General features: G+C 37.2%; 1 protein-coding gene across 2 annotated transcripts in view; it reads right to left on the reverse strand.

Annotated features, from left to right (window-relative positions):
• The window catches only part of LOC132293630 (protein NRT1/ PTR FAMILY 5.5-like), a 48,449-nt gene extending 21,767 nt beyond the window's left edge, over positions 1-26,682 (reverse strand). The window contains exons 1-3 of one of the 2 annotated variants that reach the window (XM_059791177.1): positions 26,524-26,682; positions 26,162-26,217; positions 25,415-25,629 (exon numbers count right to left, since the gene is read on the reverse strand). In XM_059791177.1, the coding sequence (XP_059647160.1) occupies positions 25,415-25,629; positions 26,162-26,186 (240 nt within the window). In that variant the 5' untranslated portion in view covers positions 26,187-26,217; positions 26,524-26,682. Of the gene's footprint in view, positions 1-25,414; positions 25,630-26,161; positions 26,218-26,399 lie in introns of both variants that reach the window. The other variant, XM_059791176.1, reaches the window with a different exon arrangement.
• Positions 26,683-27,923: the final 1,241 nt, after the last annotated feature.

A 27,923-nucleotide genomic window follows, 5' to 3' on the forward strand; every position in this document is an offset into this window, starting at 1 on the left:
GAAGTTTCATGGCATTCCATTGTCTATTATATCAGATAGGGATTCGAGCTTTGTGTCTGGATTCTGGAAGAGTTTCCAGTAGGCTTTGGGTACGAAGTTACACCTTAGTACTGCTTATCATCCTCAGACTGATGGACAGACTGAGAGGGTGAACCAGATTATGGAGGATATGCTTCGGTTTTATGTTCTTGACTTCAAAGGCCATTGGGAGGATTACTTACCGCTTATGGAGTTTGCTTATAACAGTAGTTTCCAGAAAACTATTGGGATGGCACCATTTGAGGCATTATACGGCCGACCGTGTCGATCGCCTGTTTGTTGGATGGAGGTAGGTGAGAGCTGATTCTTGGGTCCTGATTTCATCAAGGATACTTCTGAGAAGATAGCTCTTATTAAGGATTGCATGCGTACCGCTCAAAGTAGGCAGAAGAGTTATGCTGATCGGCGTACTCGTGCTTTGGAGTTTAAGGTTGGAGATCAGGTTCTACTCAAAGTGTCACATATGAAAGGTGTCATGCGCTTTGGGAAGAAAATGAAGTTGTCACCACGGTTTGTCGGTCTGTTCATGATTATGGATCATGTTGGATTGTTGTTGGTTTCCTTGATGGAGTCGCCACAACCAACAAAGCTTAAAAGTTGTGTGTGAATTTAGGAGTTGGCCAAGTTTTACATTTATAGAAAGTCACTACTACCTTTCTCTATATAAAATATAGATAGGGCGAGTAGGGATCGTCCCAAGGGATTTGATGGTGTATCGAATTGTGAAACTATGGCAATTAGGGTTAGTAGGTCGAGAGATCACACAATTGGTTGGTTGGTTGATTAAGCTAAATTGAATTCAACTAAATAAAATAATATGAGGTAAACAAGAGAGAGAGAGGTCTTGGGGTGTAGAGATCACCACCAAGCAATACTTTTCTATACTACTAACAAGTGATCAATTGAGGGTAATGGATGTGTTGCAATATGATATGGGTGTGTGTGCATTAGGTTGATTCAATTGGCAAGGATGACAAATCAAGCAAGTATTGTCTAAACATCATGTGAAGAGCACAATATATCTAAACAATAGAGCATATATTGTCTAAACAACATGGGGATAGCACAATAGATCAAAACAAGTCATTAATCCTTCATTAAGCTCACAATCCACATGCAACACAATGTTAGAGGAATATGCCATTTGGACTCACAAGCATGGAACATCAAACATCAAGAGTAGATTGTCCTCCCATCTAACATTACACTACCACTACACTAAATCTACACTACTAGTATGAAAATAAAGCTATCTAGACTAGGGAAGAGGCACAAACCATCAAGAATAGGCATAAACCATCAAATAGACCAAAATAACATTCATTAAGCATATCATCTTGATAATCTCTAGATCTATAGCATCAATACACGTAGACATGCATCAAAAACACTAAATCTAGAGATAAGCACATGAATATCCTACTCTAGCATACATAGACATATGGATAGAATAGAATAGTCAATTGGAAGCATTAAACCATACAAACCATGAAATAATCAAGATTTATATATACATGAATATCAAGATGTATCATACAACACTAATCCCTCAATAATACATAAGATTAGAGTATAGAAAGCATGCTTGGGGCTAACTCTAACCCCAAAAAGATGTCTAGCCACTCATGGTAGTGATGATCCAACCCTCAAGGGCTAACTCCATAGCTGCTCCTTGTTGGTGAAGATCTCCTCCAATGGTTGCTCTAGCTTCCTCCTTTCTTCCTCTCCAAGAATAGCCTCCAAGATGATTTTTAATGTGTGACAAGAGACTCTAGAGCCTTTTTCAAAAAGTGTATCATATTCCTTATATAGGTAGGTCAAATACACCCTATGATGAGCTGTGGTCGTGTAAGGCATATTCTCCAATGATTGGGTAAAGGACGGAATAAATGAGCTGGACTTTAACTTTTTCTCGCTGGAGGAAGTTCGATCGATCGAACCTTAACTTGGATCGATTGAAGATGGGTTCGATCGATCGAACTGCATCTTGGATCGATCGAAGTGGTCTGACTCCTCCGGATAAGGACAAGGCTAAGATATTTCGAAAATATTTATGGGGAAAAGGACAAAAGTGGTTGGTAGGCGTACAGCTGTGGATAAGATCAATCATTTGAATAGGACAAAATAGGGTTCGATCGATCGAAGGTGATGTTCGATCGATCGAACTTGGAATTTCAGCAAAGGCCAAGGTTGGATCTATCAAGAAGTACTGTGATCGATCATAGATGTTCGATCGATCGAACTCTAAGTTGGATCAATCGAACTTTTCAGCTGCACAACTTAATTCCTTTTTGCTCGTTTCTTTCTCCACTTTGCTCCCTCCTTTGGTTTATCTCAGGATTGCTTCAATTAAGCTCTTATTTGGCTGAGTTAGCTCAATTTTGGGATTAGTGCCTGAAAATATAAATAACACGTAATAAGTCTAAAACGGCAAAGTAAGATAGATAAAGGTACTAGAATGCTTAAGCTTAACGGGTTTAAATGCGCACTTTTCGGTGCTCATTACATCCCCAAACTTAAATATTGCTAGTCCCTAGCAATGAACTAAAAAGTAAAGGAATGAAATGAAGAACTAAACAAGTATAAACTGGAAAGCAAGTAAAATGATAACACCATTTTCGTAGGGAACACGATTGCATTTAGCATATGCAACAAGCCTTTTAAACCCCTAGTGGACGAGTAAAGTCTCGTGAGGGTTTCCAGAAATGATACCCACAAACATTAAGCTTATTCTTTCAAAAGAGGCACCAATATTGCAAACAAGTATTGGGAGAAAACTACCTCAAGTATGCAATTTTTCAACCGTTTCCAAGCAATCTCCCAAAATTTCAATATCAAGCAAGCAAGTATGGTCCTCCACATATTAAGAAAATGATCATGAAAATCGAAACAAGTCTAGAATCCATGTGAGAGGTCCGGCATCAAGTGTGTTGCTATCTTAGCCAACTAGAGAAGTAATTACATCCTTACCCTCAAACTAGCACACAAATCTAGTACCGATCATCAAGATAAGAGAGTGGACCTTTTATTAAAACTTTATTCTTCTAGGTGCGCTTATTTTTTTCACTCTATTTTTTTTTTTTTTTTTTTTTTGACCATGAAATTTGAAAAATCAAAGGAAATTAAATTAATGAGATGCAAATTTCGATCAATCGAAGAAAGATTTCGATCGATCGAAGAGGATAAAGAATGTACAAGTTTAAGCGTTCAAGAGTTGACACGTGTTGGAACCTTGGATCAATCGAACTTGGAACTCGATCGATCGAACATGAAAAATTTTGAAAAGTCCTGAGAGCATGCATTTTGGAATTTGGATGCAGGTCTAAAATTTTTCTAAGTGTTGGAACTCATGATCGATCGAACCACATGTTGGATCGATCGAAAGGCAGTTCGATCGATCGAAATGGTTTACGATCGATCGAACTTTTGAAAATTTGGAGATCCCGAGAGCATGCATTTTGGAATTTGGATGCAGGTCCAAAATTTTTCTCAGTGTTGGGTGCAAAATGAGAGCTGGATTGATCGAGTCCATAGTTGGATCGATCGAACCAAAGTTCGATCGATCGAACCAAAACTTGGATCGATCGAAATTATGCCTAAATGCTCAAAATGACTTGAATGCTCATGCAATCCCTTACTCAGTTCCTTCCAATGTATATGTACCACAAAAACAGTATCTAGACTTCGCAAGAATCAAAATGCAAGATAGAAATGAGGGAGGAATAGGGTTTTGACATCCTACGAATTTCGGTGCTAATCTTTAAGGTCTCTAGCAAGACCTAGGGTTCTTTTAACCCGGATCAAAGATCTTGCAATGCATCCCCTCCTTTTTGGGATGAGAGATGTTTCGAGTCACTCCCAACAAATGGTTCTTAGAAGAACTTGTTGGGGTAAACTCAAAAGACGTCTTGAGTTCCTTGTCAAAACTTTCCTTGGGCTTCCACGCTCTTTCACAACAATAGTTCGAAATCACTTTTCTTGCATGCAATGCTGAAGATGAAGATGAAGGCTTTGAAACATTGTTCATGCACAAAAGCTCATTCTTTTCACAAGCGAGATCATGATATTCCTCTACCACATTAACCTCTTCCTCATATTTGTCAAATGGATTGGGTGTGGGGTTAAAGATGTTTAACTTCACTCTCATGTGCCCAAAAGAAATCTTCATTATTCTCGTCCTACAATTTATGTTGGCATTTGAGGTTGCCAAGAAAGGACGGCCAAGGATAACCAGAATTTGGTTTTTTGGATTGGGCACCGATTCCGTGTCAATGACGACAAAGTCAACCGGGAAGAAGAACTTATCAATCTTAATCAACACATCCTCAATTATCCCCCTAGGCTTCTTAATGGATCGGTCGGCAAGTTGTAAAACCACCGACGTCGGTTTCAATTCACTTAGGCCCAATTTGATATAAACCGAATAGGGAAGAAGGTTAACACTAGCCCCTAAGTCAAGAAGTGCCCGGTTGATGACATGTTCACCAATGACACAAGATGTTGTAGGTGCACCGGGGTCCTTAAACTTTGGCAAAGTGTTGTATTGTAGAATGGAACTCACTTGTTCGGTTAAGACCACTTTTTTTGATGTTTGGCTCTTGTTCTTCCGCTTTTGGGTGCATAAGTCCTTCAAGAATTTGGCATAAGCCGGAATTTGCTTAATTGCATCCAAAAGTGGAAGATTGACTGTGACTTGCCTAAACATATCCATTATCTTATTGTTCTTGGTCTTTTGCCTTTCTTTTGAAATGGACCCTTTCAAGGCGTCCGGAAATGGAGCTTTTTCAAAAACTCTTCAGCATTTTCTTTCAAAGAATTTTCAGCATTGGACTTGTTCGATTCATTGGATTTCAAATCACTTTTCAAAGAAGAATCATGAATAACATTTTTCAAAGAACTTTTCTCAAACACATTTTTCAACACTGTTTTCAATGAATCTCTTTGGAAATCATCTTTCAACTCACAATTTAAGGGCTTCTCATTCTCAAGATCATGCACATGCAATGAAGGAGGAATAGTGTGTGGAACGGGATGGGTGACAACTTGAGGTTGTACCGGTTCACTCTCTTCATTAGGCATTCTAACTTGATTGTCTACTACCCTACCACTTCTCAAGGTTATTACTGCATTAACATGCTCAACATTATGCCCTTCCAATAAGAATTTGGTTTCTACAGCACATTGTTGTTTGATTGGGGCATTCATGTGCATCTTTCCCTTCTCTCTAGCATTAAGTGTTTCAGCTATTTGCCCTACTTGGGTTTCTAGCTTGGCAATTGATTGAGAATGAGAATGCAACAATTGAGTATTTGCTTCTAGAGTGCCCAAAGCATTTAAAACCTTTTCCTCAAAAGCGGAACCTCTAGAATTTCCTTGAGAATATGATTGGTTAGGAAAAAGAGAACTAGCAAATTGATTTCCTTGTGAGTTATATGGTCTTAAACCTTGGGATCCTTGGTTTTGAAGTGGAGGTGGAATGTATTTCCCTTGAAAACCGCCTTGGGAAGAGTTCGAGCCCTCCCCTTGGTTTTTCCAAGAAAAATTAGGATGATTCCTCCAACCGGGATTGTAATGGTTACCATAAGGATTGTTCCCTTGGTTCACAAATGTTGCATTAACTTGCTCAATGGGTTCATTTTGAATTTGTCCATGAGGACAATTAGAAGTAGAATGAAGAACACTAGAACAAGTCATACATGATTCATTTTGAGCTCTAGGAGAATGGTTAGGAAAGGAAGACACTTGATTCGCCAAGTTTTGATTGATCAATTGATCAAACTTTTGAGATAAAGACTTCATCTCGGCGGTTATATCATTTGAGTGGTCAACTTGATGCAAGCCAACACTCTTCCTACCTTGAGAATTTCTACCATTCCTAGATGACAATGTTCTATGCAAAGAGTTTTCACTCATGCTCTCATAAAGACGCCACACATCTTCCTCTTGCCGGTCTATATAAGAACCTCCCATTGAAGCATCAACCATGCCTTTATAATTGTCTGATAAGCTTTCAAAGAAGAATTGGACCAATTGCCATTTAGGCATGTCATGGTGAGGATACTTCCTAAGCAATTCATTGAAGCGTTCCCATGCCTCGTGGAAAGTTTCTCCCTCCCCATGTGTAAATTCCCTAATGGCGGTTCTCATAGCATTGGTCTTCGAAACCGGATAGTACTTTTTCAAAAATTCTTGTTGTATTTCTGCCCAAGAAGTTATAGAAAAAGGCCTAAGGTTGTTAAACCAATACTTCGCCTTATCTTTAAGGGTGAATGGAAAAAGTTTCAGCCTTAAAACTTCTTCCGGCATGTCCGTGTATCGAACGGTAGAACAAACTTCAAGAAACTCATCCAAATGCTTGTAAGGTTCTTCACTAGGAAGTCCATGAAAGTTAGGTAGCATTTGGATAGTTTGTGCTTTAATCTCATAATGGTGTGCTCTAAATGGTGGCAATTGAATGCAAGTGGGTGCATTATACTCATTAGGCACATAGTGATCTCTCAATGCGAGTGGTGGATTAGCAACTTGAGATGCAACATGGACACCTTGGTTATATTGAGCTTGATTAATGATGGGGGGTTGTGGTGCATACATTGGCCTTGGAATTCCTATTGGAATTTGGCCTTGTTGTTGAGGAGGTTGATGAATGTATGGCCTAGGCATGCCTAATGGAACTTGCATATTATCATTTTGCACATTAGGGTGAATGATGCCTTGTTGGTCTATGTGACAAAGGTCTTCAACATGATCATCATTGAGAGCGTCCATTGGTAGATTGGTTCTATGTGAACTTCCTCTTCCTCTTGGATTCCTAATAGTGGATTCTAAATGCAAATCAAGAGGGACAAGAGTAGGTCTCAATGAACGACGACCATGCATGCACAATGCAACACGAATAAGTAACTTTTTCAACAATGCAATTAAACTTCACAACCACAATTTTCAAATGCAATGTATGCCAAATAAATGCCTCCACGTGGGCCCCCGATTTAACTAAGGAGATTGAGTAAGAAGGTCTCACAATAGTCCTTTAGCACTTCAACTCCAAATTTAAAAGCTTAGCTTAGCAAAAACTCTTCATTTTTATCATTTTTTTTCTTTTTGCTTGCTTTGCTTCTTAGCTTTGAAGTTCTTTGTTAGCTCCTTGCTCAATGCACCTTGTTAATGAAGAATAAACTTAATAAGTAATCAAAAAAAGAAAATAAAAAGAAAGTAAAGACACGATCAAAAGAGTACTAATCCTAATTGAATTTCACAATTCGACGTTGCCAATTTAACATCCCCGGCAACGGCGCCAAAAACTTGTTGTTGGTTTCCTTGATGGAGTCGCCACAACCAACAAAGCTTGAAAGTTGTGTGTGAATTTAGGAGGTGGCCAAGTTTTACATTTATAGAAAGTCACTACTACCTTTCTCTATATAAAATATAGATAGGGCGAGTAGGGATCGTCCCAAGGGATTTGATGGTGTATCGAATTGTGAAACTATGGTAATTAGGGTTAGTAGGTCGAGTGATCACACAATTGGTTGGTTGGTTGATTAAACTAAATTGAATTCAACTAAATAAAATAATATGAGGTAAACAAGAGAGAGAGAGGTCTTGGGGTGTAGAGATCACCACCAAGCAATACTTTTCTATACTACTAACAAGTGATCAACTGAGGGTAATGGATGTGTTGCAATATGATAAGGGTGTGTGTGCATTAGGTTGATTCAATTGGCAAGGATGAAAAATCAAGCAAATATTGTCTAAACATCATGTGAAGAGCACAATATATCTAAACAATAGAGCATATATTGTCTAAACAACATGGGGATAGCACAATAGATCAAAACAAGTCATTAATCCTTCATTAAGCTCACAATCCACATGCAACACAATGTTAGAGGAATATGCCATTTGGACTCACAAGCATAGAACATCAAACATCAAGAGTAGATTGTCCTCCCATCTAACATTACACTACCACTACACTAAATCTACACTACTAGCATGAAAATAAAGCTATCTAGACTAGGGGAGAGGCACAAACCATCAAGAATAGGCATAAACCATCAAATGGACCAAAATAACATTCATTAAGCATATCATCTTGATAATCTCTAGATCTATAGCATCAATACACATAGACATACATCAAAAACACTAAATCTAGAGATAAGCACATGAATATCCTATTCTAGCATACATAGACATATGGATAGAATAGAATAGTCAATTGGAAGCATTAAACCATACAAACCATGAAATAATCAAGATTGATATATACATGAATATCAAGATGTATCATACAACACTAATCCCTCAATAATACACAAGATTAAAGTATAGAAAGCATGCTTGGGGCTAACTCTAGCCCCAAGAAGATGTCTAGCCACTCATGGTAGTGATGATCCAACCCTCAAGGGCTAACTCCATGGCTGCTCCTTGTTGGTGAAGATCTCCTCCAATGGTTGCTCTAGCTTCCTCCCTTCTTCCTCTCCAAGAATAGCCTCCAAGATGATTTTCAATGTATGACAAGAGGCTCTAGAGCCTTTTTCAAAAAGTGTATCATATTCCTTATATAGGTAGGTCAAATACACCCTATGATGAGCTGTGGTCGTGTAAGGCATATTCTCCAATAATTGGGTAAAGGACGAAATAAATGAGCTGGACTTTAACTTTTTCTCGCTAGAGGAAGTTCGATCGATCGAACCTTAACTTGGATCGATCGAAGATGGGTTCAATCGATCGAACTGCATCTTGGATCGATCGAAGTGGTCTGACTCCTCCAGATAAGGACAAGGCTGAGATATTTCGAAGATATTTATGGGGAAAAGGACAAAAGTGGTTGGTAGGCGTACAGCTGTGGATAAGATCAATCATTTGAATAGGACAAAATAAGGTTCGATCGATCAAAGGTGATGTTCGATCGATCGAACTTGGAATTTCAGCAAAGGCCAAGGTTGGATCTATCGAGAAGTACTGTGATCGATCATAGATGTTCGATTGATCGAACTCTAAGTTGGATCGATCGAACTTTTCAGCTGCATAACTTAATTCCTTTTTGCTCCTTTCTTTCTCCACTTTGCTCCCTCCTTTGGTTTATCTCAGGATTGCTTCAATTAAGCTCTTATTTGGCTGAGTTAGCTCAATTTTGGGATTAGTGCCTGAAAATATAAATAACACGTAATAAGTCTAAAACGGCAAAGTAAGATAGATAAAGGTACTAGAATGCTTAAGCTTAACGGGTTTAAATGTGCACTTTTCGGTGCTCATCATTGGAGCAGTTGCTTATAGGTTGGGACTTCTAGATAACTTGGATCGCGTCCATAATGTATTCCATGTTTCCATGTTCCGGAAATTTCTGCAAGATGAAGATCGGTATCAGCATATCGATGTTGGGGAGATTGAGTTGCAGCCGGATACAACTTATTTGGAGCCACCGTGTCGTATTGTCAACCGTCGGGATCAAATCCTTCGTAATAAGGTTATCCCTTTGGTGCGTGTTCAGTGGAGTCATCACAATGAGGCTGAGTCTACTTGGGAACGGGAGGATATCATTCGCTCGCAGTTTCCTGAAATATTTGCAGAAGGTAAGAGTGAATTCCGAGGACGGAATTCCTTTTGTTAGGGGGGGAGAATGTAATACCCCTAATTTTAAAAGGATAGTCCTGGCATTTATTTAATTGTTTAATCATTTATTTAATTATTTAATTGCGTTTTATTTTATTTTATTGGTTATTTTAATTGTGTGTTTGTTCATGGTTATTTAAATTTGATTTTGTTTTACTTAATTGATTAATTGCTTAATTCTTTTATTTAATTGATGGATTGTGTTAGTTAATTATTATTGATTAATTATTTTAATTTTTCGTGGGTTGTTTTAGTTGGATTAAGTTAAAGGTTTTTTATTACATTGGGTTTTATTTGGTTCATTAAGTTATAGTGTTAACTGTATAATGGACTTCGAGTGTAGCCGACACTGTTTTAAGACGTAGGTTTTGTTATGGGCCAACAAGGACTAGGATTAGGGCTCTGTCTCTACACCTATAAGGAATAGGGATTTATTTAGGGTTTTGGGATTACGAGAGCTCTGTTTACGTCTCAAGTTTACAGAGTGAAAATAGAGAGGAGTTTTGTAAGAATAGAGCATTGTAGGGTCTGTCAAGGGAGGAATAGAGAGGACCAAGGAGGTGTGGTGGTGGACTAACTAGAAGCAGAGGAGGCTTGACAGTGGGTTGTATTGCCGGAACAAGCAAAGTTTGAACAGGCAAGTTTTGTTCTTCCTTCTTCCCTTTGCCTGTGTTCTGTGCAGCTAGATAGCTTCTAGGATTTAATTAAACATTTAATTGAGTTTCTTAGGTATAATAGATGCTATATCAATGTTCTATATGTGTGAAAATTTATTCAGTTACAGTTTGTGCATGTCTGTGATTTATTTGTTTCTTGAAGAATGAAAAATCTGAAGAATCGGTAGCCTCTGTTTTTGTATTTAATTGCTATAAACACATCTTGGGATTTATTCTCGACATAGATAGGACTCTTACGGTTAGTTTAAAACCAACTATATAGGTTGTGAATGGCCGAAAACACTGTAGAAAGTCGTAGGAGCAACTGAGGTTGAAGGAGGCTCGAGGAGGAGGAGAGAGCCGGCTCTGGAATGCAAAGAGTCGGCTCACCCATCAAAGAGCCGGCTCTAGGAGAGGTAGAGCCGGCTTTACCCTCCTAGGAGGCAGCTCCAGGTGTATTTAGAGCCTGCTCCAAAATCTGGAGAAGGCTTTTTCTCACATATAGTTTCAGAACTTGGTTTTTACGATAATTTTGAGACTATAGGAAATGGGGACTGTTTGGACTGAGTTTGGGACTTCATTGTATGACTAAAAAGTTAATCCTAGGTATTATTAAGACCTTTAAAGGACTAAAAGCTTACATTTAGTCAATGGGACAAACTGTATAAAATTACTAAATTTCTATACGGCTAACGGAGGAAAGATGGATTAATTGCCTAACTAAATTTTGGCAATGTAATGGGATGTAGGATGGTTATAAAAACCTACTTTGAATGCATGATAGGGTCCTCTATATATTTATTTTTGATCTATACATGTTTTGGGATCTAAATTGTTGAAACAGTAAACTTTTCTACTATTACATAGATTACTGTTGATTTTCAATTGCTAGTATAACAAAACCATTTATGAAATTGTTTGGATACTAGTTGGGACTGTAAATTACTCAGTTATGATTTATATGTTGTAATTTTCATGGATATGGAAGATTGTATGCACCGGTATGGGATGGTGGCATACTGGGGACGGTTTAGCTCAAAACGCTAAGACCTAACCTACCGGATGAAAAATGTGGATTGTAAATTATTGAATCAATTAATGTGTTTGAGTTGAATCAACTGACTAGGTTGAATGACTCCCTGACTTAATTGGTTGTGGTTAAGTCACTTCAACTGAATAAGTTATGTGCTTATCTGGACGGTATTTTGTATGTCTCCTCATTGAATAAGTGAATGACATACTATGGTTTCGGACGGACTTTAGATATATGATTATGGTATCACGATATGAGCGTGAGTCTCAGAGTCATTGGTTAGGGTGCGTATATGCAGTGGATGCATAGCTGGATATAGTAGGTAGGTGTACCCTGTTAGGTCTTGGTACTCATGCCTACCTTTGGGTGCGTTTTTGCATGTTGCTTTCTATTCAGGTTGAGACCTCTACTATAGTCCAGTGAATGTCCTTAGTATGGATATATATGTATAGTTATGGGTTACGTAGTTATGTTGAGGGTATCTAGGGTGTATCTGCGTATTGGGCACTGTATGGACTACAGTTGGATTAGGACTTGCATGTAGGCCTGACCCACTCCTTTATTATTCGTTTCAGGTAACGGACTATTCCAGTCTCAAGCTTGATTGTGCTAAGCAGGGATTCTCATTCATTCTATTGACGATGTAGGATTTCACTTCATGATTTAGTTTTGGAATATCTTTACTTTTAGTTATTCAGTTTCAGTTGGAGTTTTATTTCGGGGTCCATTAGTTGGATTCTCAAGTTGTAACCTTGGAGGTTTTTGAGCTGGATTACTTATTCTTTGTTATTTGAGGATTTTATTTTAGTTTCTATCAGCTTAAACTTTATTTCTTAACTTCATTTTGTTATCTGTGTTCGCATTACATATTAATTGTTTGATATTCCCTCGGGTTTGGGCCTGGGCCTAATCAACCCGTGTCTCGGATCCGAGGGTTACCACATGCCGTTATCGTACTGGGGAGAAGCACTTACCTCTGCAGCATATCTAATCAATCGAGTACTTTCCAGCTCTATTGACTTCCAGACACCATTGCAGGCTCCCACTGACGTAGTTGTTACCCGAACAGTCCCAAATCTACCTCTTCATGTCTTTGGTTGTATAACATTTGTACATCTCCATAAGCATCAACGCAATAAGCTAACTTCTCGAGCATTGTGATGTGTTTTTCTCGGATATGCTACTCATAAAAAAGGGTATCGCTGCTGATACGGAAAAATAAACCTAACCTATCTTGACCTAACAATAGAGGCAACTAAATGTTGACCAGCCGCCAGATCTCTTCTACTTTCGAAAGATAATATTTCGTTATCAAGGATAACGATTTCCATTAGATAAGTTCCATGCGATAATGACAAATCTTATCAAGGATAAGATTTCCATAGGATAAGTTCTATGGGATAAGGATTATGATATTACCTTATCAAGAAAAAGGGAAGTGACGATAAATAGGAAGACGACTCGGGAATAAGGTATGACAAAAAAACTATTATTAAATCCCTGCCTTTCTTTTAGACCTCCGATGACTAACTTGATCATCAGAGAGCTCTTGGTAAGCACTACAGCGGTGCAGTCAAGATTCATCGATCTTCTACTTTCTTCTTTACAGGAAAAAGGTGTCTTATCGGACCGCGTGGATTTCACCCTCAATAGTTGGCACCGTCTGTGGGAACGACGATTCTTTTAAATAAATTACTCGGTTGGGTATATGCACTTGCGGTCCGGTATGGTAACTGGAATAGAAACATCGTTGCATGGATCCAGTCAAAGAGAAGGGTCGGGTTAGCACCCAGACATCCAGAATGACCAGGAACGATTTGAAACGTTAGGACTACAGATCCAAACTCTGCATCAAAGTATGGACCAGTTGATCCAACAAAATACAGAGATCCTGCAACATCTTATCCCAGTAGGACCACCACCTCAACAAGAATTATTCGACCCATGTCCTCCCAATCTGAATGATAGGGGATAACACGAGGAGGACCAAGAAAACAATCCTTCTTACAAGTTCGAGGCAGAACAAAACCAAGTCGAAAAATGATATAGAGAACCTCCTTCCCCGCCTCCGCAGAATCCCCAGTCTCAAACAGGCACAACCTTCTGTGTTAAGGAAAAGACAGAGAAAGTTACCTATTTTGACCTACAGATCGAGGATCTCAAGGCAAAAATGGAAGATGTAATGCAGGCTATGAAAGGGAAAGGTCCTGCCGCCATAGATGACCTGGTGCAGAGGACCAACTTGCCATTCAGCCCCGCCGTTATGAAATGCCCCCTAATTAGCAAGTTCAGGATGCCCTCATTCGAAAGCTTCGATGGGATCAAAAATTGCCTCGATCACCTGGAGACCTTTCAAGCTCTTATGCATTTGCAAGCCGTGCCAGATGCAATCATGTACCAAGCTTTTCCCACTATACTTAAGGGATCGGCAAGAGTTTGGTTCAACAAGCTGAATCCAGGAACCATCAACACCTTCGAAGAACTGAGTAAGCAATTTGTGAGCCACTTCATTGTAGGTTAGAGGCATAAGAGGCCGGCTACCTATCTACTTATCGTGAAGGAACAGAAAGGCGAGTCGATCTGGGAATACATCACCCGATTCAATACAGAGATGTTGCAGGCAGAAGAGTTAGACGACAAGGTGGCTTGACCGCTTTGATAGGAGGACTCCAAACCTCCAGATTCTTCTTCGCCATATCCAAAGAACCTCCCACTACCATGGTAGAGTTGTTGATCAGAGTGCAGAAACACATGAACGCTGAAGACACCATGAATGCACGGAAGGGAAAGGAAGGAGAGGACAAGAAGAAGTCAGCCCCTCTCACCAGGGATGAAAAAGATACCAGCTATAAGAGATCATTTTTCAGCCAAAACGATAGGGCATATAGTGAGGATGACTCAGATAAGTATACCGACTAACAATTGTCTCACAGCTGGAATTAGCCTTATCAAGTCATTCAAAATAAAGACTGGGGGCATCTCAGTTCATCATTACACGTGTTATTTTATTTTCCAATAAGGTCACCATCACGATTGAGATGGATGACCCTCAATTTTTACCCAATAAAATATTACGTTTTTAGTTACCTACCTATGTGGTAATATGTGATACCCCCGGATTTCCAGATGCGGGTTGGCCAGGCCCACGCTCGATTACTCGAGAATATCAAACCAATTAGTAATAAACGAATATAGAATACAATTAAGATAAACATGAATAAATAAAATTGCTAAAAAGAAACTAAAATGATAATCCAGAAACTGAAACCTCAGAATAAATTTTTATAAATAAGAAACTATTCTGATACATTCAACTTCTCCATTTCTAATACAACTCGAGAATCCATCTAATGGACTTCTAATAAAAATCCTACACTGAAACAACAACTGAAGAAAATCCATTGCTAAACCATGAAGAAAATTCCTACATCGTCGGAAGAATGAGTAGCCGTCTTTTCTCAGCACAAATAAGCTCTAAGACCTGGAACCGTTCGTTACCTGAAAAATAATAATGGGCCAGGCCTATGAACAAGTTATATCCTAGCTACAATCCAAACAGAGACCTGATATGCAGATACATCCTAGATGTCTCAACCATATCTATATAGTCCGTAAATATATATATATATATATATATATATATATATATATATATATATCTCCACACTACAGGACTCTCGCTGGACTATGATGAGGGTCTCAACCTGAATAAAAGGCAACATGCAAAACGCACCTGAGTGGGCATGACTACCTAAGCCTAACAGGGTATACCTCAACCAATATAGCCAGCTACGCATCCTACTGCATATACGCTCCCTAACCATCGACTATGAGACTCAAGCTTATATTGCGGTACCATAATTATATATATAAATTCCATCCAAATACAATGTAATGCCGGTTAACTGTTCGTCGCCAAAACACAACATATAATTAGAGTTTAAATGTCTTAATTAAATCCCTATTATTCCTAATACAGAAATATAAACAACCATCTAATATGTCGTTCAACTGTTTTAGTTGACAGGATATGAAACCATGTATGACTTAACTGTTTTAGTTAATCCATTCCGTATGTATGAATGGGTAGGAGTTAGCATTTTGATCTAATCCGTCCCTCCATATGCCACCGTCCCATACCGGTGCATATAATACATATGATCCGTAAATGATGCAACACTTTAAACAGTACATCAAATAAAATCCACATAATCCATATAGTTGATAAAAACAGAATTGAAACAGTTCATCAACTAAAAATCCATAATAATATCCATGTAATTGACGAGACAAGATTTAATAGTCCATCAATTCAAAATCTAGTATACATCCATGTAATTGATAGAATATAATTTACTAATTCTTCAATTAAAAACTAGACCAACATCCATATAATTGACAAAAAATAATTTATTAATTCTTTCATTAAAAACCAGACCAACATCCATGTAATTGACAGAAAATATGTAATTAATTCTTCAATTAAATCCAGGAGAAACATAACAAAATCTAATATGTATAACACCCTATTATACATCCAAAATAACTTTAAAAATCTTACTCCAGTTATCTAGGTTGCTAAAATAATTGTACGCATTAAATACTGTACATCTGTCAACCGTGTGCGATATCGCTTAAAACTTCCACACTGTGAATACCATTAGCATATAGAGATAAATTATGCACTGTGGGTTCAATTACAACATAATATCATGTTTAGGGTCCATGCTACAATCTGTTAAATTTTTAAACAAAATTACACAATTCAGTCATTCCTATCCGTTAAAGCGTGGAAGGTTGCTTATTTTTATACTGTTTATTCCATTTGCTCTACGGATCAAATTATGTAACTAGAGAGTTTAAAATCTCTTGAAATTACTTTTAAAATTCTCAGTCCAGTCCTTGAAGCAATTCAGAATCCCAAGCATGCCCAAAACAATGCCCAAACAGTTCCAGAACGCAACCAAACGAGGCCAAAACAAGATAGCCTGCTCTCAAAACAACAGACCAGGCTCTAAGCATCATGCAGCTGGCTCCCTAGCCCTGGATCCGGTTCTATGAAGAGAGCTGGCTCCCAACTTCCTAGAGCCGGCTTTCTCCCTCCTTGAGAGCACTACTCCGCTTCCTTCTCCGTTTCTGACCATCTACTTTGTCTCTGGCCTTTTATTATCATTATGTTATTCTTTAAAACTGATCTTAACAGTCTAGTATATATCCAGTAGCATCCCAATGATTTTTTTTGACAGTTGAAATTAATTACAGTGACTTAAAACTGCTATTGATTCATTACGCGTTAACATAAAACTTGAACTTCAATTTGCAAGCATAGTTACAGATTACACCAAAACTCATACAGTCGAGCATGCAAGATTTAGTTACCATTTAATTAAACCCTAGAGACTATCTAGGTATGCACAGAACACAGGCCAACGGGAGAGAGAAAGAAAAGAACTTGCCTCTTAAGGTTTCGGTGTGAAACCTTTAACCGTCTTCTTCCTAGATTTTCCGGCGACCTTAGTTGCCATTGAATCTCCTCTACCGCTCTTAGTTTAACCCACGAGCCAGCCCCTATTCCTCCTCGTCCTTGGTTTAGCCCTCTTGCCTGAACCTAGCTTTCCTTCGTCTCAGTTTCCCTCTGTTTCTTTCTCTGTTCCTCTATATAACAATGTACGTGCATAGGGTTTTTCCAACCCTTTTGAAGATGTAACAGTGTATTTATAGCACTACCCTAGGTCCAATTCTAATCAGAGATGGAAAACCTAATTAACTCCTAATCCAATCGGCATGAGACATAAAAGACTAAAACCCTGTTTTAACATTATAATTAAAAACACTAATAATTAAATCTAATTAACTGACTTAAATAACTAACCAACCATTTAAACAATTAAAACTAATTTAATTCAATTAAAGAAAATAAAAATACAATTAAATATCCAATTAAACAAACAATTCAATTTAATAAACAATTAGTCAATTAATGCAAATAAACAGGTAAACAAAATAATCAATTAAACAACCAATCCACGTAAATAAAACAATTAATCAATTCAACATAAACACATATCCACATAAGCACATCAAATACAATAACTAAATTCCAATTAAGTCTTTTTTAAAATTAGGGGTATTACATAATATTAAGCTCATAGTAATCTATTTTTCTCATTAAAGGAACCAAGGACCAACAACACATTCTTCCCTCATTAAAGGGACAAGAAACCGATTACTTCTTCTACACAAAAGAGTGAGATAATTAAAGCTTCCTTCATTTACTAGAGAGACGAGACGACTACCTCTCGTATTAAATGGGTCACCCTCCTTCAGACTACACATTTTTCCCCCATAAAGGAACGAAAGGTCAACTTCATCTTCTTCCCTCGATAAAGAGACGGAAGGTTCACTACTCCCTTATTAAAGGGTGAGCTCACAATGCTCGAGCAAATCTATTTCCCTTATTAAAAGGGACAAGAAAGTAATCATCAAGCATGCTTAGCTCAATAGGACTTAGTATTCCCGATGCTTGACAAAAATCTAATTCCCTCATTAAAGGGACGAGCTAAGCGAAGTTCGTAAAACCTAATTCCCTTACTAAAGGGACGAGCTGAGTGAAACTCGTAAAACCTAATTCCCTTACTAAAGGGACGAGCTGAAGGAAGCTTATAAAATTTAATTCTCTTACTAAAGGGACGACTTGAGTGAAGCTCGTTCCCTTATTATAGGAGTGACGAGCTAAGTAAAGCTCGTAAAATTTATTCCCTTGCCAAATGGATGGGCTGACTGAAACCCATGAAGTTTACAACTAGTATATTGGATTTTCAAATGAAAAATCCAGTTTTACATCACAAAGAGTCATTGACCATGGGTTTGAATCCACGCCCTTCCATAACATAACCTTGATTTGGTATCTGTGTTAATTTACTGTTTAATGAACAGTACTCGCGGGCACTGTTCCCGAGAACAGTGCCGGGGGTAAATATATATATATATATATATATATATATATATATATATATATATATATATATATATATATATATATATATATATAAGTCTACTGTTCAATGAACAGTACCCCGCGGGCACTGTTCCCGACAGTGCAAAAAAAAAAAAAATTACATTCCTAAAGCTAGACAAGCAAGCTTGGGAATGGGGGGCAATTGATAGGGAAAAATAAATATAACTTATTTTGACCTAACGATAGAGACAACTAAGTGTTTTTCAACCGCCAGATCTCTTCTACTTTCGAAGGATAATATTTCGTTATCAAGGATAACGATTTTTATTAGATAAGTTCCATGGGATAATGACAAATCTTATCAAGGATAAGATTTCCATGGGATAAGTTCCATGTGATAAGGATTATGATATTCCCTTATTAAGAATAAGGGAAGTGACAATAAATAGGAAAATGACTTGGGAATAAGGTACGACGAAAAAATTATTAATAAATCATTGCTTTCTTTTAGACCTCCGGTGACTAATTTGATCGTCGGAGAGCTTTTGGCACGTACCACACCGGTCCCGTCAAGATTTATCGATCTTCTACCTCTTCTTTGCAGGAAAACGGTGTCATATCGGACCGCGTGGATTTCACCCTCAACAGCTGTTATCACCCTCCAACTTAACGAATGTTTATCACAATGGATGTTGTCTTCTATGAAGAGTTGATGTATTTTTCCTCTGCGTCTGAACTTCAAGGGGAGTACCAGAAAGAAATTCAGACTCTAAATTATGATTATCGATCTAGATAATCATTATCACATTTTTAAGGACGGCGATTCTAGTGGTGATGACTCTCAAGTTGGACCAGCCAATCAGGAATCGGGCAAATTGGATTCGAGCGGTATAAGTTTGGATCAAAGTGGTGATATATGCCCAGAAATGGAAAGTATGGCGCCAACCCCACCGTTGTCCGAGTTTGAGTCCCTCACAACTGATATATCAAACCAATCGCTTACTGAGGATGTTCCTGCTTTAGTGTCTGAGCCACTCATAAAACAATTACCACAGTGTCACACTAGAGGTATTCCTAAACCCACATATGAACCCGAACTTTCTAGTAAAGTTAAGTATCCCATAAGTCATTATGTGTCAAACCATTGTTGGTCAGAATCAAATTTATTATTTGTAAATCAATTATCTACTGTATCTATTCCTAATAGTGTGCAGGAAACCTTAGCTGACCCTAGGTGGAAAGTAGCTATGAACGAGGAGATGAAATCCTTGTAGAAAAATGAAACTTGGGAACTCATTGATCCTCCACTAGGAAAGAAACCAGTTGGATGTTAATAGATTTACACTGTAAAGTATAAAGCCGATGACACAGTTAAACGGCTTTAAAGCAAGATTGGTGGCAAAAGGTTACACCCAAACCTATGGAATCGATTACACAGAAACATTCGCACTTGTGGCTAAAATCAACACAGTTCGGGTCTTGTTGTCTTTAGCTGCGAACTTAGATTGGCCATTGCAACAATTCGATGTAAAGAATGCCTTCTGCGTGGTGAATTATCTGAAGAAGTCTACATGGATCTCCCACCAGGATGCATGATACCTGAAAAATATAGTCAGAAGGTCTGCAGATTAAAGAAATCATTATATGGGTTGAAACAATCTCCGAGAGCATGGTTTGAAAGATTTATAAAGTTGATGCTAGACTTTGGCTACCTTCAGAGCAATTTAGACCACATATTATTCCTAAAGAAACAACAGGGTAAGATCACTGCACTCATTGTCTATGTAAATGACATGGTGGTTACAGGGAATGATCATGAAAAAATGAAGGCTCTCAAGAAGTACTTGTCCAAAGAATTCGAAATGAAATATCTAGGTACTTTGAGATATTTTCTTGGGATTGAATTATCTCGATCTAATAAATGAATTTTTCTATCTGAAAGAAAATATGCCTTAGATCTATTACAAGAAACTGGCATGACAGCATGTCAACCAGCTGAGACACTAGTGGAAGAAGGACTGAAGTTATGTGTTGAGTCCAACCAAGTACCTACTAATAAAGGAAGGTACCAAAAACTTGGAGGAAGATTGATGTACTTAGCACACAAGAGACTGGATTTGGCTTATACATTGAGCATTGTTAACCAGTTTATGCATGATCCTGAAGAGCAACATATGAATGCAGTTATGCGCATTTTGAGGTATCTGAAATCTGCTCTTGGAAAAGGAATTTTGTTCATTAAAAATACTGGTTATCAAAACATAGATGCATATGCTGATGCTGACTGGGCTGGAGCTATAAATGATAGGCGATCTACTTCTGGTTAGTTCACTTTTGTAGGAAGTAATCTTGTTACATGGAGAAGTAAGAAACAAAATGTTGTTACTCACTCGAGTGCAGAGCTGATTTCAGAGGTATAGCGCTTGGACTTTGTGAAACTTTGTGGTTAAGACTTCTCTTGCGGATTTAGGTTATCTACCTGGGCAACCAATTCGACTATATTATGACAATAGCAGCTTGTGATATTGCCCATAATCCAGTTCAACATGATCGTACGAAGTATATCGAAATAGACAGATTCTTCATTAAGGAGAAGTTAGATGGAAAATTGTGGAATTGCCTAAGATTCGATCTGAGGATCAACTAGTCAACATTCTCACCAAAGCAGTCTCAAATTAAGTGTTTTCAAAATTTTTAGACAAGTTGGGCATGTGTGACATCTATGCACTAATGTGTGGGGGAGTGTTGAGATTTGACCTCTTGTAATCCTAGATTATACAGATTGTACAGCTGTATGATTGAATTATATATTCCTTGATTTAGGGCTAATTGGTAGGTAATTAGTTTCCCGATTATTGTATAATTAGTTACCTATTTTAGCTAGGTATTATTCTATAAATTGATTATTCTATAAATTGAATGTAACACCATCATGAATAATATCGAATTGAGTTTTAATTCTCATATTCTTTCTCTAAATTTCAGGACCAGCCTGGGTCAACCCCCGGATTCGATCTCCTTCTCCGCCGTTTCGATCTCCTCATCCGCTATCTCGATTCCTTCCTTGAGCTTCTCCTCCATGGAGAAAGGCCATGGTGCACGCGACAGGGTGAGAGAGTGTGGAGTAGATGTGAGCTCATGCAAAGTATCTCAAGCGTAAGGCTGGTGGAAGCCTTTCAGATTCGAAGCCTTGCATGGTGTTAGAGAGAGAAAGTAAAACCGTTGAAGAGGATAACTGTTTAAGGGGCATTTTCGTCCAAAACATAACCCCTTATACAGACATCAATTAAAATACCCCCTTCATAATAGTTGAGGGGGTTTTTAGTTAAAATAATTCATAAGGGGTTTTCTGATGACAGGTAAAAGCCAAGGGGGGTTTTTTGCAATTCACCTTTAATAAAATTGAAAATTAAGTATTGAAAATTTTAAGAGCTAAATTTTAAGTGTTGAAGTTTTTAAGTGGTAATTAAAAATAATATTTTTTAAATTTTCAATGTAAATAAGTGATATCTTTGTCACTTACAATTTTACCATATTTTAAGTGACGCTTACCATTTTTAAATATATTCAAAATGCATTATCAAATGCACTTTATTAATTGGATAAACACTTAATACATTCAAAATTAAGTGCTGAATTGAGTAATCAAACGGTACCTTAGTGAATGGTGTATGACACTTTTGTAACAATCATAACATATAAAATTATGTTGGCATGGGCGTTTGCTCCAAAATTCGATTACATCAAAGATAAGAATGTGATCATCAATTTTCTTATAGTTGTTCGTTTGAGAGAGAATAGATTTCCAGACGTGAAAAGTTTTTTTTTATTTATTATTTTTTAGTAATTACATTTTATTATTATAATTAGTGGTATTGGTAAATATTAAATTTGAAAATTAGAAATAGAGATAATGGTTTGGTATTTTTTTTCCTTTAGTGGTTTCATATTAAAAGGAAAGAATATATGTAGGTTTGAAATGTGACCTTTAAATTAAATCTAATGATAGGGATAAATTATCTTATTCTTCTTGTTCAATGGAGAGCAAGAAATCACTACTTTTCACAAATGTTTAATGGGTAGTAATCAGAGGTCTTCAATTTTGAGGAAGGTTCATTTTAAGTGATGGAGTCAAAATTTGATATAAAAATTTACACTAGTAAAAGCAATATTTGATTTGGTGGAAGAACAATTTTACATCAAAATGTTCATACTACTATCTAGCTATTTTTTATTTTTCGAAAGTTCAAACAACTACGCAGATTAGTATAATTTTTGTCTTCATATTGATGAGTCTTGAACACTCAGTCTCTCAAAAGAGCCACTTAGTAGTATATAGGGTTGACAAAATGGTTCACAACCTATCTACCCGTTCATATCCGTCTATTTTTTAATAGTTTTGGGTGAATCATATTTAAAGTAGGTCAAAAATGAATTGGGTAATTTTTAACCACTTAATTTCATGGTCAAGATGGGTTGATATTTTGTCATTTTGGATAAATTGAGTTTGATTTTTTAATTATAAGAAATTTTAAAATTACAAAAGGAAAAATATATATATATCGCAAGCGTGCATTCACAAACCAAATGACACTAGCCTAATTTACTTAGCTAGGTTCCAATCATTTAATAAATATGTTCATATTTTAAGCTTAAGTTCTTGACAATTAGTTCAATAAATGAACAAAAAGTTAGTATTTATGACTCAAAATCAATTCAATACAATAACAGCCTAATTGAATTCATTCACTTTACATTTTTTTTTTTTTTTATAAAAAAAAGAAGATATTCTCACAACTTGCAAGTAACATTTAAGTTTAGGAAATTAAATTAAAACCCCCTTGTGAGGAAACAATGTCTTTGTCTATCTTACAGCTCATGTGCTTTGCTTGCGGATGACCAAGCGTTTTCAATGTTGAAAGTCCCTAAAAAAAGAAAGTCATAGTTCACAAAAAAAACAGAATATACCATATGCAAATTCTCTGTCATCAGAATTGCCACCATTATTTTTATTTTTGAAAAGTAAGATGTTTTCATTACTCAAAATGATCGAGTACAGAAAGAAAGGAGGCATTCCTCCTTATTACATGATACAAAGCGGAACTCAGACAAAAATCAGCACACCAATCAAGAAAGTACGTAAAATACAACAATTGAATTGCAACATCATAGACATTATGCAACATGTTGACTTGCAAAATACTACAACATAAATGAACACTAAATTATACAGCATACCACATCTAGCCACAACAGCAGCAACACTGTGGGTTATCCTCATTGGGTGGTTGAGCAGAATCTTCATTCGGTGGCGCGTCCTCATCTTCTGGTGCTGATTCTCTATAAGGGTAGCACAATGCCACCAATATATACAACACCAGAATGACACTACTTAAAACTGCCAGTGTCCAATAATATTTATCCAAATGACTCTTATTTAAGGTCTCCTGGAACCAATTTTGTTTCCCTCTCTTCTCACTAACCTCACCTACTATACATGCAAAAAGAACACTAGCCATGATTCCTAGACCTAATAACACATGGGTAAAAAATTCCCGGTAGGTTTTCATGGAGGGAGGAGCTTGATCTTTGAAGAATTTATCAATGCTAATTTCAGATATTCCATCAACGGCACCAAGGAGGAGAAACTGTGGGAGCAAACAAAATATGCTCATTGGGATTTTATCGTCAGGCTTGTCAAGTAAACCATGGCTCCTAATCACATTGTGCCTTCGAGTTTCCACTATTGCAGCAGTGATACAACATACTACTGAAAATACCATTGCTACAGCAATTCCAGTTGGGGGACCATAACGCTTTGATCCCCATCCGCCAGAGCAGCACGCCTTGCTGAAATCTACTTTCTTGAACAGATCCTTTGCAGAGTCATAGAACATTAGAAATAGTGGAGGAGGGACAGTTAAGTGTCCCACCTTGCGGTTCATGTGGTTTGCTTGCTCAATTAAGGAAGTTTTTCCAATAGAAATTACCACCCCAAAAATAAGGAAGGTCATGCAGATTGGGACCATGCGAATGCCAATTTTGGTTTCTTCAACCTCTGTAACACTACAAAGTCTCCATCTATTTTTCTCTTGTTCTTCTTTAGTTGGGGTTGGCAAAACAATGGCAGCCTTGTTTAGGCACCTGCATTTAACAATGTTGCAATAGGTAATTTGAAACCGAGAACTGAAGATGATCTTAAGTTGTTACGTTCAAGACCCTATATAAGAATAAGCATGGATCTTCTTTTTATTTTCTCAGTAACAGAACAATAGATCATTTAAGAGAAATAATTAATTGGGTACTTTGATTCTTTTACTTTAAGCTAAACAAATTAAAGCATGGTGGTACTAGTATGATATCTAAAAGAATGGTGGGGCAATTAAGGATTCAATTCTTACTATATACATTAAAATGTGTGTGTGAAATTTAGAAAGAAAACTATTGGGTAATCTGGTGTAGAAGAGAGGGGTAGAGAGTCAAAACCTGAGGCCACCACTGCGAGGAGCAGCTCGCTGATTAAGGTTACATTTCTCATAGAGCTCACTAGCATTTTGTGGGCATTTGTGGCTTATCTTGGAAGCAGAAGCCACAAAGACTCTGAACACAGTTGTGAGAGGGCTCCCTTGTGGCTTATCATGTTTGTATGACCACGAGCCACTCGAGAAAAAAAGAGTTGCCACCACGGTGCATATTGCTGGAACTCCAAACCGGATTGACCATGGCTTTATATATGGAAGTGCAATACCTCCAATTATGGGGACAAGGAGCACAAAAGATGCCTACACATTGAAATGGAAGTTTCCATTCATCATCCTCTGTCTGGTCAGTAGTTTGTTTATTTAAGAATGAAGTCAAAGAGACTGCGTGACCAGAAATCCCCACGGCTATCAAAGCTAAAGCAGTGTAATAGAGAATTTTTTGCACGTCACCGATGCATTCTGGCTGGTATGCACTGCAATTGCCTGTGGATTTAGAAAGAACTGGTGGTGTAGACATAGCCACCCCTGCATAGAATCAAGTTCATTTGTTTTGGGTAAACTATTATCACCAACAAAAAATGAGTTCTGAGCGAAAAGGAAAATCAGGAGAATCTAACGAAAAGTTGTTACTTACAATGCTATAGGCAATACTGGACACCAAGAGCATTGCATAGTGACCCATGAATGTGTCAACAAGGAAGGCAAAGCCTATTGGCATTATGAACGGTAGACCTCCCCAAATGTTTATAATCGCAGCAGCGTGTGTCAAATTAAGCTTCCAAACATTTGTTAAGTATGTCATCATCACCCACATAGCATACGCTGCTAGTATGTCAGCCCACATCAGAACTGCCAATGAAAGGAAACAAATTAACGAAACTGCAGTAAAATAAGAGTGGTGATATAAAGATGATATTATTGGCCAATTAAGCTCTCCAAATTCAATTGTCTTGTTAACATTTAAATTGCATAACAATTATTTTTAAACTAGTTGGTTAACTCACTCACACCAACGAGGGAGTGATTAGCAATTTTCAAAATAACACATAACCACTTGCTTCATAGCAGACTAGTAATAAGAAAAAGCCTCTTGCTCTTTTCTTCATTATATGATTTGGTCACACATTTACTTCTAAGAACTAGAAGTCAGCTCTAATAAACAAATATTTTACCTAATGGGTTCTGGATATTAATTTCTCTATAGCTTTTAATTTCCATTTGGGTAGCAAGAAAAAGGGGCGAATTAACAGAGGAAAAGTGAGGGGAAGTTTTTATATCGATTATGAATATGTTAAACATGGAAGACTATGACATGAGATTATACAGGGGTAATTAATAGCAACGAATATATATGATTGTGAACTACAGACAGCTCAATTACCTGTAATCCTCACAAAAGTTGCCATATTTCAATCAGCTTTATCAACTCTCCACTCTCTGCAGGAGTAGATTCTTACAAGAATTAGGTTATTTGAAGAAAACTGTAGGCTACTTTCTCATTGAAAAATATGAGGAAAGAAAAAAAACAATAGATGGAAATTGTCAGTGAACTAAAGCAATCATGAGAAAAAATTAATTAAATAAACTAATTTCTGTGGGTCTATAAAAAGAAGTCTTACTGAAATTATGGTGGGAAAAAGAAGAATGGTAAATCTTCTTCAACTTGATTACTCCAAAACTTGAAATAATAGCTTTACTTCCAAAGCAGTCAACTGTTATAATTACTCAGGGAGAGACTAATACCTTTGGATATGAGCGGAATTCAGACCCAATGTGAAGTTTAAAAGAAGAAATTCATTTCTCTGTGTGTGTGTGTGTGTGAAAGAGAGAGAGAGAGAGAAATGGAAAGAATAACAGTGCGTTGACATAACCGCGTTCCACGTCTCCGCTAGGTGATATATAAGGTCACTCTGAGCTGTAGACTTATACTTTAGAAACCCCCAATCAGTTGCTTTCAATTATTTCGTCCAGCTCATCATAGGCATAAAAACCATATATTGACAGACCGTTGACTTTGAGTCAATGAACAATTTCCTTTTATTTATTTATTAAATAGGTATTATAAACTAATAAACGATGTTCGCATGTCCAATGCACCAAAGGATTAACTCAAGTTTCAATTTTTTTTTTTTTCGGTTTTTTTGGTTAAAGAACATTAATAGAAAATGTTACAATAACCTTTCTTTATGCTTGAACACCTTCTTAAATTTGGTCAAATATTATATTAAAACACATTTTAAAAATTAGTATAGCTCACACTATAAATATATGGTCCATTTTTTACTCAAACTCTAAAATTTACTTTTCAGATGTATCAGACCACTTTTACATGTAAAAAAACATAGAATTAATTTCACTAAGGACCTCTCATGTTTGGCCAAATATCACATTAAAACACTTTCGAAATTACTATCACCCATGTTACAAATATTTGGTCCGTTTTTCACTCATACCCCAAAAGTTATTTTTCAATTGTGTAGATAATTTTTTTACTTATAAAAAGATATTATTACCTTTTGACTTTGTCAAAATTCAATTTAATTCTAAAGAATTGTTTAAAAGACAAAATAGGCATACCTTTCCCTAGGGCTGCAAATAAGCCGAGCGAGCTTTACCATGTTTGGGCTCGGCTTGCCTGTGCCAGGTTTGGGCTCGGCTTAGGCGAGCCTAGTCAAACCTGGCTCGAGCTCAGCTCGCTAGAATTTTGGTAAGCTCAGGCTCGGCTCGGCTCGAGTTCGCCTTAAAAAATAAAATAAAAAATAAAAAAAGCTCTAAATTGAATTGCTTTAGATCTGTAGCAACTGTTTTCAACTAATCATTTGGAATCCATGAATCCATCACTGCATTTCTTTAACTGAACATCATTCTACGCATCTTCCTCTGATTCCATTAACAATAAAATAAGATTAAGACCTCATAAGAGAAAAGAAACCCAAGAAAGAGATTTGAGAGACAGAGATCTGTGGATACCGTCACTGATGAGCGAGAGGAAGATGTGTTGAATTGAAAGGGATTAGAGAGCCGACCAGTAAGAGAGGAAGAAGGATGCACAGGAGAGGAAGAAGGATGCTTTGTTGAAACTGAAGGTCACTGGTCCACTAAGTTGAGGAAAAAGGATATCTGTTGCGGCGGGATGTGGGAAC

This window comes from Cornus florida, unplaced genomic scaffold, assembly GCF_030987335.1.
Source record: "Cornus florida cultivar Cherokee Brave unplaced genomic scaffold, ASM3098733v1 CherokeeBrave_3.0.0_Hap2_Chr02, whole genome shotgun sequence".
Classification (NCBI taxonomy): domain Eukaryota; kingdom Viridiplantae; phylum Streptophyta; class Magnoliopsida; order Cornales; family Cornaceae; genus Cornus; species Cornus florida.